Source organism: Gobio gobio (assembly GCF_949357685.1).
Source record: "Gobio gobio genome assembly, chromosome: 23".
In the NCBI taxonomy this organism is placed as follows: Eukaryota; Metazoa; Chordata; class Actinopteri; order Cypriniformes; family Gobionidae; genus Gobio; species Gobio gobio.
In genome coordinates, this window is record NC_137119.1 from 38,683,600 (window position 1) to 38,697,090 (window position 13,491).

General features: G+C 39.4%; 1 protein-coding gene across 1 annotated transcript in view; it reads left to right on the top strand.

Moving 5' to 3' along the window:
• Nucleotides 1-5,352: 5,352 nt before the first annotated feature.
• rhbdl1 (rhomboid, veinlet-like 1) overlaps nucleotides 5,353-13,491 on the top strand; it is a gene marked incomplete at both ends in the record, with an annotated part of 51,095 nt that continues 42,956 nt past the window's right edge. Inside the window, one exon of the mRNA XM_079806307.1 lies at nucleotides 5,353-5,391. Coding sequence (XP_079662433.1) covers nucleotides 5,353-5,391 — 39 coding nt within the window. The remainder of the gene's footprint in view (nucleotides 5,392-13,491) is intronic.

The following is a 13,491-nucleotide window of genomic DNA, read 5'->3' on the forward strand; positions in this document are numbered from 1 at the left end:
AACATATCGATCTGTGTATGCATTCCCGGGGGTTTGTGCGTTATGGATCCGATTGACATATTGGGACTGATCAAACTGGGCTGGATGCTTTAAGCGCTCGCGCATTCTTTTGTTATCTCTCCGTTGGCAGGGAAGCGCGTATCCCGTCGGGTTGTTTTCCCTCATCTTTGCACCGTTCACCTATCAAGTCATCTATTTAGTTCAGGCTGCTATCGGGCCGATGCACAGTTCTATTTCTATCTCTCCTGCTTGTTCTGTTATTCACATTTTCAGCCTGGATGGTGTTCCAGTCAGAACGCCATCTTGAATCTCTTCACTTCAGGGTTTTCTGTTCACATCTACTGCAAGCCCGCTTTACAGAACTTTTAATTAGCCTACCACATATTTGCAATTAAACTTAAGTTGGTAAACCAGAGTATTAACCTGTTTATTTTAACTTTCTATAGGCTAGGCGACTCAAGTTGGTGATTGAGCGCGTGACGCTTTAACTCTTGCGCGCTCATGAATAACACTCAAATGGAACACTATTTCATTTTTATTTGATTATAACATTATTATTAGTTTCTATTATTAGTGGACTCTTGAAGATAGGGCGTCTTTTGTTACACTTTGGATTGTAACAGAATTGCATCATATAGTAGGCAAGGTATTATGCACAAGGCACATCTCACACACCTGTGATGACTGTCACTGTCATTCCTGTGTGTGTGTGTGTGTGTGTGTGTGTGTGTGTGTGTGTGTGTGTTTGATACAGGTCAGTACGTACAGCTTATCTTTTTGACGTAGTATAAGGTGTCTGCAGGTGTCTAGTGCTGAAACCAGCACCTTCCCTCAGTCTGTGCACACTTAACCCATGTCAATACATAAATATATCTTATGATAGATAGATAGATAGATAGATAGATAGATAGATAGATAGATAGATAGATAGATAGATAGATAGATAGATAGATAGATAGATAGATAGATAGATAGATAGATAGATAGATAAGAAGAACTGTAGTGCAATAACAGACACACAAGAGCTAAATTGCTTTGTGCACACTTAACCCTTGTCAATAGCATAAATAGATCTTATGATAGATAGATAGATAGATAGATAGATAGATAGATAGATAGATAGACAGACAGACAGACAGACAGACAGACAGACAGACAGACAGACAGACAGACAGATTGTAATTGGGCATTTTTAACTGACAATAACTGATCTTACTCATTATAGACTGCTGGTGTTATGAAATGTGAAAAACAAAATGGCAGATTGATTTCCACACACCTGGACACTGGACTTGGTGAGTCGCATCCATATTGCGCATATTGCATATTGATATAATAACAGTAGGACTATAAATAACACTGTAAACTCAACTACTCCAGGAAATAATTACACACTTTTTTCATTAGTAGTTCTATGAATTACTCATGTAATGCCACTAACACAGTGTACTGAACATTGAATATAACATAAGGTCAGAATTATTGTATTTAGCTATTTATGCTGTAATTAACGATTTCTCACATTTTCCCCCTGTGTAGGCACTGTATGAGCACCTACATCACAGCTATGCATGAGACAGCCGTCACGTGTGCGACCTGTTAAATACGGTATGGCTTATGCATATCTATGACAAATATTTTCTATGAAAAATATGTGGTTTTGTGCATTGTATGTTATGCACATAAACTCAAAAGCATATCAATTCAGGTCAGTTAAAAGTTATTAATAGCAGGTCAAATGCATTAAATTACAGATTGACCTCCAGAATAGGCTTATGACGTAAACAATAGTGTATATAAGACCAGACTGGGAAATAAAGCAGTATAATATAAGACTCACAGATTTTTGTAGTGCTAACTTATGGGCTAATTATCGGTTAAAACGTTGATTTGATCAGCATCACATGGGTATGTCTTTACAAAGCCCAATAAGAGAAATGTGTGAATGCAAGTGTGGAATAAAAGTCTTTGTGTGGTGTATAGAGAATGACTTGCTTAGGTTTCACCAGGAGAGGGCAGCACTGCTCTGTTCTGCAGCCTTTACTGTGTGGAAATGAGGCTTCAGTCATTGGATAGGATATTAAAAATAATAATATTCTCTCTCTAATTGGCTCAAACTATATTCTATATTAGTTTACTTACAAAACAACAAGTAATAAATATGCATATAAATGGCGAATAGTTATTTTGCTGATGTGCTTTGATTCACCTCATAGTCGTAAGGGGCTAATGTGATTACAGAAAAATGATATTGATTGGTGCTTCCTCGGAAAAACAGATTTCATGGTTTTATGGTCATTGATCAAGGTCAGCACTGTCTTATATTATGCTGGCAGTGTCGAAAGGTCATGAAGTTCATTGACATGGGGCCAGTAATGGATTGACATGGCGACACATGAGTATCAGTAAGAATGAATATCGTGAGTCACAAATGCCTGTTGTTGATGAAGTGCCCGTCAGCATCATTGATCCACTCCTGATGGAGTAACAGCCAGGTGTTACTGTAAATCACTGCATCGTGCAGCTCAGCAGTCTCAATCACACCAGACGTATTCATAAAGATGATCATGGTCTGCGTATAATCCAAATTCTGCCAATTTAGCTCCAGGTTAAAAGCTGTCGTGATTGTTAGTGGTGTTTGCTAAGGCTGGCATCACTACATTGCTCATAATTAGGGTTAGAGATTTGAACAAAACGCTGACACTGAGGGATGCGTTTTGGTGTGTAGCCAAATCTGTCCCATATCGTTTGTGCTACAGACACTTATTTTAACACTGATTTTTTTAAAGTATATTAACAGTATATTTTCTCTGGGTTTTTTATTTTATTTTTCCAAAGTATATTTGTAAACACACACACACACACAAACATACATATATATATATATATATATATATATATATATATATATATATATATATATATATATATATATATATATATATATATATATATATATATATTTACGTAAATATATTTAAAAATCTATATTAGATATATTTTTTGTATATTTTGATATATTTAAAAATATTTCATTAAAAAAACTATATATATATATATATATATATATATATATATATATATATATATATATATATATATAAATAGCAAATATAAATTTATGTATGTGTTTATATATATATATTAGGGCTGTCAAAAGATTAATCGCGATTAATCGCATCCAAAATAAAAGTTTGTGTTTACATAATATATGTGTGTGTACTCTGTTAATTATTATTTATATATAAACACACACACAAGCATGTATATATTTAAGAAAAAAATATAATTTTTATATATAAAACATTTATATTTATATATATTATAGATTATATAAATGTATATACAGTATATACATGCAAATATTTCTTAAATATATACATGAATGTGTGTGTATTTATATATAAAAAATAATTAACAGAGTACACACACATATATTATGTAAACACAAACTTTTATTTTGGATGCGATTAATCGCGATTAATCTTTTGACAGCCCTAATATATATATATATATATATATATATATATATATATATATATATATATATATATATATATATATATATATATATATATATATATATATATATATATATAATTAGCTAAAAAATGTAGGAAATATATTTACGAAAAAAAATATTTTAAAGTCTATCTAAATCTTTTTTTATATTTTGATATATTGAAATATATATATATATATATATACACACACAAACATAATTCATTTATATATATATATATATATATATATATATATATATATATATATATATATATATATATATATATATATATATATATATATATAGTTAGCCAAAACATTTTGAATATATATATACACATATAAAAAATAGCAAATATGAATGTATATATATATATATATATATATATATATATATATATATATATATATATATATATATATATATATATATATATATATATATATATATATATATATATATATATATATATATATATAGTTTTTTAATATTATATATTTTTACATATTTATTTATTTATTTATTATTATTATTATTTTTTGCATGGAAATTAATGATATCTCAAATCAAATCAATTTGAGCTTGAAATGACCAACAATTAGAGTGTATTGTCATAGTCTCGTGTCTAAGAAAATCTGCACAGTCTGTTTAGCCTCGGGTGAAAATCTGTTGAGATTTTTTACAGGCTTTATGCAAAGAATTATTTATTTTTTACCAGTTTGGCTGCCTCCTAGTCTGAGTTGAGTCAATCCGAAACGAACTGTGCTAAAATATGACCCAGATATCTAAGAAGAGCAGCATATTCACATGAGGGGTCAGTACCACTGCTAACCAGACCAGATCCTCATATGCAATCCGAAATATTTGACAAATCCCACATTTTTGCTGCACCACTGTTGATAATAATCCTCTAAAGGTTCCAGAGCGTATTGCTGCCATTAACATCTACCAGATTACTTTTATTTATTCATACCATCGTGATTAACACAGAGGCATTTTGGATCATCATTACGTTTATTACCACAGTTAAACATTCCTCAGAGATAATGACTGAGCCTAATGACTTAATCAGTGTGTTTCGGTGCATATGTGATCACCAGGATGTTACAAGCACAAGCAGTGACTGAACAGCGTGTTTTAGGGTTTGTAGTATCTGCTGCGTGTGATTAATGTCTGATTTAGGAAACCCGAGTGCGCTTGCGCTGTGTGTGTGTGTGTGTGTGTGTGTGTGTGTGTGTGTGTGCACTGCAGTGAACGTGTGTTTGTGTGTTTAGTCTCTCTTTAAGACTCCTGCAGGGTAGATGGAGAGCTGCAGCTCTTTGGACACGCCCCCCTCGCCTCTGATTGGCCGCAGACTGCCGCCTCCTTCCCCTCCTTCATTGGTATTCAGGTAGTACAGCCTTTGTGGAGGACAGAGGGGAGAGAGGGCGAGAGGGAGAGATTTACATAGGTAAAGGCGATACGAGCACAACGAGACGGGCGAGCGGAGAGGGACGGAAGGGTAGAGGAAGGAAAGTGGAGAGAAAAAGAGACAGAAAGTGCATTGACTGCAAGCCGATTTTTTTGCAGCTGGATGGAAACGGGTGCAAAAGTGCCACAGAGATCTATGGGTTCTGGATGGTGACTGGGACTTTGGATTTGAACAACCAAAGCTGGACCAAACCTCACTGGAGGGCATCCCGCAGTCACACCGCTGGCCCTCGCTAGAGCACAGTGTGCGAGGGCTCTCTCTCCCATCGGGGAGGCGTGCCGCACAGACGGACGAACGTGTGTGTGTACGTGTCTCTGTGTGCGAAATCCCCCTATGTCCTTCTTTTTGTGGCTGTGTGTGCACCAGGGCCCAGTATATGGATAGAAGCTCTCTGTTTCAGCTCATACAAGAGCAGGTAAGCAGCAGCCGGTTGCTATGGTTACTGCATCCTCCCGTGCGTCGATGTGCATGTGTGTGCATGTGTTTCTAGGCCGATGTGGAGCGAGATGGACAGTTGGAGTGAATGAGTACAGGAGTGTGTGTGTGTGTGTGTGTGAGAGAGAGGTCCTTATGTTCAGTCAGTGGCTGTTACTCTAGTAGTAGTACACTAGACATCAGCACTGCCACTGAAGATGCTCAACACGCTTGGCTCTGTGGATGCTAATATATGGAAATTACACATGGATGCTATTTTATGTTTTTGAAAGAAGTTTCTCCAAGGCTGCATTTATGTGATCAAAAATCAGTAATATTGTAAAATAGTGTTCAAATTAATACATTTATTCCTGTGATCAAAGCTGAATTTTCGGCATCATTACGCCAATTTTCATTATCCATGTCATTACTGTCATTTTTGAGCAATTTAATGCATCCTTGCTGTATAAAAGTATTAATAATTAAAAAAAATTCAATATGATATATGTTCCTATGTCACATTTAAAGCAGCAACTGGCGATATGAAATCCAATGGATGTGGCGATGCAGCTTTTTGGGTGTTTGTGACTTGAAATTTCAGACCAGATGAATTCGGTTCAGTTCACTTAAGTCAGTTTGACTCGTTAGCACTTTTCTAACAGTATAGATTGCTCAACTCGATTCCATTTAGATCAGTTCAATTAAACTTCATTACAGCTTTTGACAGTATTGATTGTTTAATTCAGCTAATTTCAGTTCAATTCAGCTCAGTTCCATTTCGATCAGTTCAATCCAGCTTCATAGAGTCGGGTTCCCAAAGTAAAAACTCCGTTCAGTTTCTCCGTAGTGTGAATGAGAACTTATAAACCTTTACAGACAGACCTACTGTGAGCTATGAGGTTGTTAATCGATGCTTCTGCTGGAGCCGTCATTATTTCAACTCAATCGTGCTTAAAGGTAAGTACTTTAGTAAAGTAACTTTTCCGTCCACTAGAGGTCGCCTATTCAAAACAAAGGCGTAGTTTGATGACGCCAGGTTTGAGCCATAGACTGTAAAAAATATGGACGTAGTGTCCCTGACGTCACACAGGATTCTGATGAGCAGTTTTGAAGCGTAAAGTAGGGACGAGCTGGCCGTCGCCATCTTGGCAGCGTGTCATCGCACGTCACTCCCGGATAACAGAAAATTTGGCAAAAAAAGCAGGACGTGGGCGGAGCTGAGGTGACGCGATGACTAACAGACAGCAGATAAATGGCAATCCACCTGTCACTTGAAGTGGCCACGCCCTTAATTATGCAGAACTTTAATGCTTTATATAATGTAAACGAATGAGTTATAAAAAAATTCACCCTTCTCACAGTCGTCATGAAGGGCAAAATTAGCCGTATAGACCAAAACCACAATTTGTACCAGACTGCAAACATGTTTTATTCTGCTGTAAAGTTGGGCATTTTAACATGAGCTCAATGAGATTCTGCTCCTTCTGGAGCCTGTCCCTAGCGGCCAGTCGATGAATTGCAGTTTATGTCACTTCCGTATTGGCTTCAAGAGAAACTGCGGGAGGTTGCCGCTTGATTTGAGCGCAGAATCTTGGGACATGTGGTCTTCACCTCACAGCCGGTGGAAAAGAATCGGGATAGGACTTGAAAATCATGTTCATGGATGCGATTATTAACGTTACTGTAGTGTGAAGCAGAGTAGGACTGAGTGTTGTGGAACTGAGGAACTGCTGGCGCGATTATTAATGAGATGAACTCAACAAACGCCTCGCGAGCAGCGGGACTTTAATATGACACAGTCTCCTGCAGGGACTTTTATTATGACACAGTCTCCGGCAGGACTTTTATTATGACACAGTCTCCGGCGGGACTTTTATTATGACAGTCTCCGGTGGGACTTTTATTATGACACAGTCTCTGGTGGGACTTTTATTATAACACAGTCTCCGGCGGGACTTTTATTATGACACAGTCTCTGGTGGGACTTTTATTATGACAGTTGCCGGTGCCACTTCCGGTTTTCCGGTCATGAGTATGAGGTAACGCAGCTCTGTTTATCATATTAGACAAATCTGAAGTTGTTGAAAATTATGTTATGACGTTACTCTGTGCGTTCTCTCTGCGGCTGCTATGACACTTGTTCACACTGCAGTGAGAGTAAAGCGTTTCTGCAAAATAAAACCGGAAACCGAGGGTAACGCAGATATGACGCCATTGACAGGCGACGCCCTCACACGTCCCGGTTCCTTGGTTAAAATAGCAATTTCTCACGATTTATAAATAGTTGGAAACATTTTGGGATATTGTAAGTACTCAACTGAACAAAATATATAACACTGGCTGAGTGGTTTTTGGATATTTTACAAAAATAAATTACATAGTGCACCTTTAACAGCAGAATTCATGGTGAAAACTACATTACCCAGGATGCTGTGCAAAACCCAACCAATCAGAGAGTCGAAAGAAGCAACATGCGCCAAAAAATGTCATTAGCTCCGCCCACTCCCATGAATCACTGGGAATGACACAATCCCTACGCTTTTAAAATACTAAAATATTGTAATTTATTTGCATATTTTGAAATAAACTTAAAATAGACATTCGTCCGGAATAATACATTCGTCCATCGTTTTTCATTTGATTATGCTGTTCGCAATGCTTCATGGGATTGTAGTTCTTTCCCTCACTAAAGTCTTGTACCTTTGTGTTTTTGATTGATTTTTTTAAATACTTTTTTTGCTTTAAATCAAAGTTTCTAATGTTATAATTCACCTCGTGGCTGATTGTCTTGGTTCATAGCTTATTACACTTTTTTGAAATCCCTATGGGAGAAATGAATGGGAAAAAAACTTCCAGAACCAACGCTACTGAGAAAATGGGCGGGCACTGCACTCTATTGGTCATTTTAATATAGATATTACAGTTCAGTTTCACTGGTGCTTTTAATAACACAGATTGTCTCTGAATAGCCGTGCGCTCACAATCCTCCAGTCTAAAACTCCTTCAGTGAAAGGAAGGAAACCCAGGAGACCCAGAAATACTCAAAAGATGTCGACATTGATCAGAAAAGAGCAGAGAACTTCGAAATACGGAAATCTGTTTAGTCATGAAGTGACAAGATTTGTTTATGGCGCATTGTTTAGTTTTATTCTTTTACCACCTGGCGGGTTACAACCAGTTTGTGTGTAAAAACAGAACTTATTTATACCCTCAGTCTGACCTGCCAGCTTGCAGAATGCATTACTCTCTGCGTGCAGAAGTAGAAATACAAGGAGGTCAGCGGGAACTTTTCAGCAAGAGCTCTGATGAACTAGGGTTTGCTGTTTGAACAGACACATTGCAAGGAGGCGTTAACACGGAGACGGCCTGGACAAGTACTACTTCTCACTGAGTTTACTTGGCAAAACTAAAACCTGAAAGCTCTTTCCAAGTCCTAGCGGCTCACGTCATGTGATTTGCACTCAAAATGAATCAGGATTCAAACAACAGCTTGTTTGAATACATATGCATGAGTATATGCTAATTGGTTTAGTTTTTGGAGCAAAAGCAGCTCCTCGGACAAAAATGTAAGGTTTTAAGGTGCGTGAATAAAGGTCACGCTTTCTGGTCTTGGTTTAGAACTGCTTTGCATTGGTAATTCTTCTGCAGTGGCATTTGTTCTGTATTCTCAGCTGATTATTTCCCAACCTAAAATAATAAATAATATACTCACTTGTGTATGTAAATGCTGAATATATATATTACAAATACACTATATTGCCAAAGGTTTTGGGAGGCCTTTCCTTTACATGCAGATGACCTTTAATGACATCCCATTCTTAATCCGTAGGGTTTAATATGGAGACCCTTTGCAGCTCTAACAGCTTCAACTCTTCTGGGAAGGCTTTCCACAGGTTTAGGAGTGTGTTAATGGGAATTTTTGAGCATTCTTCTAGAAGCGAGTTTGTGAGGTCAGGCACTGATGTTGGACGAGAAGGCCTGGCTCTCAGTCTCCGCTCTTATTCATCCCAAAGGTGTTCTATCGGGTTGAGGTCAGGACTCTGTGCAGGCCAGTCAAGTTCCTCCACACCAAACTCGCTCATCCATGTCTTTATGGAGCGGCAACTTTGTGCACTGGTGCGCAGTCATGTTGGGACAGGAAGGGGCCGTCCCCAAACTGTTCCCACAAAGTTGGGAGCATGAAATTGTCCAAAATGTCTTGGTATGCTGAAGTATTAAGAGTTCCTTTCACTGGAACTAAGGGGCCAAGCCCAACCCCTGAAAAACAACCCTACACCATAATCCCCCCTCCACCAAACTTTACACTTGGCACAATGCAGTCAGGCAAGTCCCGTTCTCCTGGCAACCGCCAAACCCAGACTCGTCTATCGGATTGCCAGATAGAGAAGCGTGATTGGTCACTCCAGAGAACACGTCTCCTCTGCTCTAGAGTCCAGTGGCGGCGTGCTTTACCCCACTGCATCCGGCGCTTTGCATTGCACTTGGTGATGTAAGGCTTGGATGAGCTGCTCGACCATGGAAACCCATTCAATGAAGCTCTACACACTGTTCTTGAGCTCATCTGAAGGCCACATTAAGTTTTGAGGTCTGTAGCTATTGACTCTGCAGAAAGTTGGCAACTTCTGCGCACTGTGACCCTCAGCATGTGCTGACCCCAGTCTGGGATTTGACCAGGCCTACCACTTGCTATTGTTCCCAATTGCTTCCACGTTGTTAGAACACCACTAACAGTTGAGCGTGGAATATTTAGTAGTGAGGAAATTTCACAAATGGACTTATTACACAGGTGGCAACCGATCACAGTACCACGCTTGAGTTCACTGAGCTCCTGAGAAATACCCATTCTTTCACAAATGTGTGTAGAAGCGTCTGCAGGCCTAGAGCTTGATTTATACACCCGTGGCCATGGAAGAGATTGGAACACCTGAATTCAGTGATTTTGAGGGGTGTCCCAATACTTTTGGCAATAGCGTATATATATTTTTATTGCTGCTTTCTAAATAATCAGTCATATAATAAATGTGTTTTCTGATAAAACCTCGGAGAGCATGTATGTGAATTGTAAATGCACGCTGTATTTTTAATGCAATAATTTGAGGATGCTGGAAGTTATACTAGGCAATATCAGTGTGTGTGAATGTGTGTGTGTGTTTGATTTTGTTGTCTAATCTATGCTGATGCTGAAAGATTAGGTTGATTGATGGATAGGAAAGGCAATCATTCAGTCAGAGGGGCAGAATTGATCTTTGCCTTCAGGGGACGAGGGACACAGTCATCAGTTCAGTGTGTGTGTGTGTGTGTGTGTGTGTGTGTGTGTGTGTGTGTGTGTGTGTGTGTGTGTGTGTGTGTGTGTGTGTGTGTGTGTGTGTGTGTGTGTGTGTTTGTGTTGGTATCGTGTGGGAGTGTTAATATATTTTTGCATGTGCTGTGCTTCTACTTTTGTGTGTACAGTAAGTGTTCTCAGACGGAAGTGATGCCTGACTGTTTTGTTGTGTCGTGTGGGTGTGTGTGTAAGTGTGCATATGGTGTAGCTACGTGTGCTGCAGCTACTGTGTGTGTGTGTTTGTGTAAAGGCAAGATGCTTAACCTTTCAGTTTATTATGATTTTTTTATTTTCTGCTGTAGGAAGCAGTGCTGAGCTCAGACTATTTCTGGCTCTAATGCACACGCACACAGTTCACACGTGCAAACACACACACACATTCAACGGTCTGTGTGATAAACTGAATTAATGAAAGACAGCTCTAAATTACTGAATTAGCCAGTGTCTTCTCACCGACTGGAGTTTAGTTAGTGGTGCTCATGAAGTAAAGCATTGCTATTGCTTATACTTAGTGTTAAAGGTTTGTTTAAATCCCTAACCTTAAGCATTAAACTGTGAAAATCCCTTAGACTTGAACTGAAAGAGGGACTTGAATCTTATCTAGACACTAGGGATGAATTTTCTGTAATCTGGGTAATGTAGTTTTTCAACACAAATTACACAGTTAAACACAATTATTTTAAAACGGATGCAGGCTGACGGCTTCAACAATACATTCGATTAATGAGTGTGTGCGAGTGTGTGAGTGAGTGAGTGCGTGTGTGTGTGTTGAGTGAGTGTGTTGAGTGAGTGAGTGTGTGTGTGTGTGTGTGTGTGTGTGTGAGTGAGTGAGTGAGTGAGTGAGTGTTTGAGTGTGTGATTGATTGTGTGTGATTGTGTGTGTGTGTAAGTGAGTGAGTGATTGAGTGTGTGATTGTGTGTGTGTGTGTGTGTGTGTGTGTGTGTGTGTGTGTGTGTGTGTGTGTGTGTGTGTGTGTGTGTGTGTGTGTGTGTGTGTGTGTGTGTGTGTGTGTGTGTGTGTGTGTGTGTGTGTGTGTGTGTGTGAGTGATTGAGTGTGTGATTGATTGTGTGAGTGAGTGTGTGTGTGGACTGGTAATCCCTACGTTATGGGGACAAAATGTCCCCACAAAGATGGCAATATCCAAAATCCTCGTCCTTGTGGGGACATTTTTAGGAAAACATCTTATAAATCAGACTGTGATGTTTTTTGAAAATGTAAAAATGCAGAATGTCTCCTGTGATGGGTAGGTTTAGGGGCAGTGTAGGGGGATAGAATATAGAGTATGTACGGTATAAAAACCATTGTGCCTATGAAAAGTTCCCATAAAACATGAAAACCCAACATGCGTGCGTGCGTGTGAGCGAGCGAGCGATTAAGTGAGTGTGTGTGTGTGTGTGTGTGTGTTTGTGTTTGTGTTTGTGTCTGTGTCTGTGTGTGTGTGTGTGTGTGTGTGTGTGTGTGTGTGTGTGTGTGTGTGTGTGTGTGTGTGTGTGTGTGTGTTAGTGTTTGTGTTTGTGTTTGTGTTTGTGTTTGTGTCTGTGTCTGTGTCTGTGTCTGTGTCTGTGTCTGTGTCTGTGTGTGTGTCTGTGTGTGTGTCTGTGTCTGTGTCTGTGTCTGTGTCTGTGTCTGTCTGTGTGTGTGTGTGTGTGTGTGTGTGTGTGTGTGTGTGTGTGTGTGTGTGTGTGTGTGTGTGTGTGTGTGTGTGTGTGTGTGTGTGTGTGTGTGTGTGTGTGTGTGTGTGTGTGTGTGTGTGTGTGTGAGTGTGTGTGTGTGTGTGTGTGTGTGTGTGTGTGTGTGTGTGTGTGTGTGAGTGTGTGTGTGTGTGTGAACCGCGTTTTTCCGGCAGGGACGTGGAGTGAGGCAGGGATGCAGTCTGAGTCCAACTCTATTTAACATCTATATTAAAGGGTAACTAAACCCTAAACCAACTTTTTTTAGTTAATGATCTGTAATACTGGGGCTTTATTAATGCTGTTCATTGATTTGAGTAAATGTTTTGACATTTGAGTATAAAGTGTTTTAATTCTATAAAATATGGTGTAAAACCGCCAAAGTGCTGCCCTCCTAAGGTTGAACGGTGGCTACTGCAGTTGAATTTTCCTATTGGACGTTGTGGTACATCGTGACGTAGGATGGCACCTCCAACGGCTCACTATCCGCGCCCCTGACACGAGCTCACCACGCCCTCAGAAATGTTTCCCCCAATCACATGATGAGAACGGCTTCACTCCAGTATGAACTGTCATGTTACATGAAGTAGAAACATTATGAATGAAACTCACTTGACACTTGCTTTAACATTGTATTGAAGAAAATACGGTTAAATAATGCAGTTGTCAGTACACGTCAGGCTTTTCTTGCGATATTATTGCCGCCCGTCATGTGTACAGATAATTTTCATACATGAGACGCGCTTTCAAACCCTGACACGCAAGTGGTTGCCGCGGACGCAGATAGATTAGGTCAGTTCTCTTGCGCGGCTGCTTCACTAGCTTCGTCGGCATCGGGAGTTAACGCAGTTTGAGCAGCGGCTCGCATTGATAAGGCTCCGGGTTTGTGTCTGTTACAGACAATCCACCCTCCTCCACTTCAGGTGAAGGTAGGAGAAATGACCGCTCTGTTGCAAAGCTGGCGTCACTCCAGTCATTCACCATCTTTGCGACTCGTGAGTCAGACAGCTGTCAATCAATCCGTAACTGCGGGTCTCAGGTGCACGCCCTCCGCTCAGTCCCGCCCTCGGTTCGTCCCCTCTGTGTCCGCCGGGCTCTGCCCACTT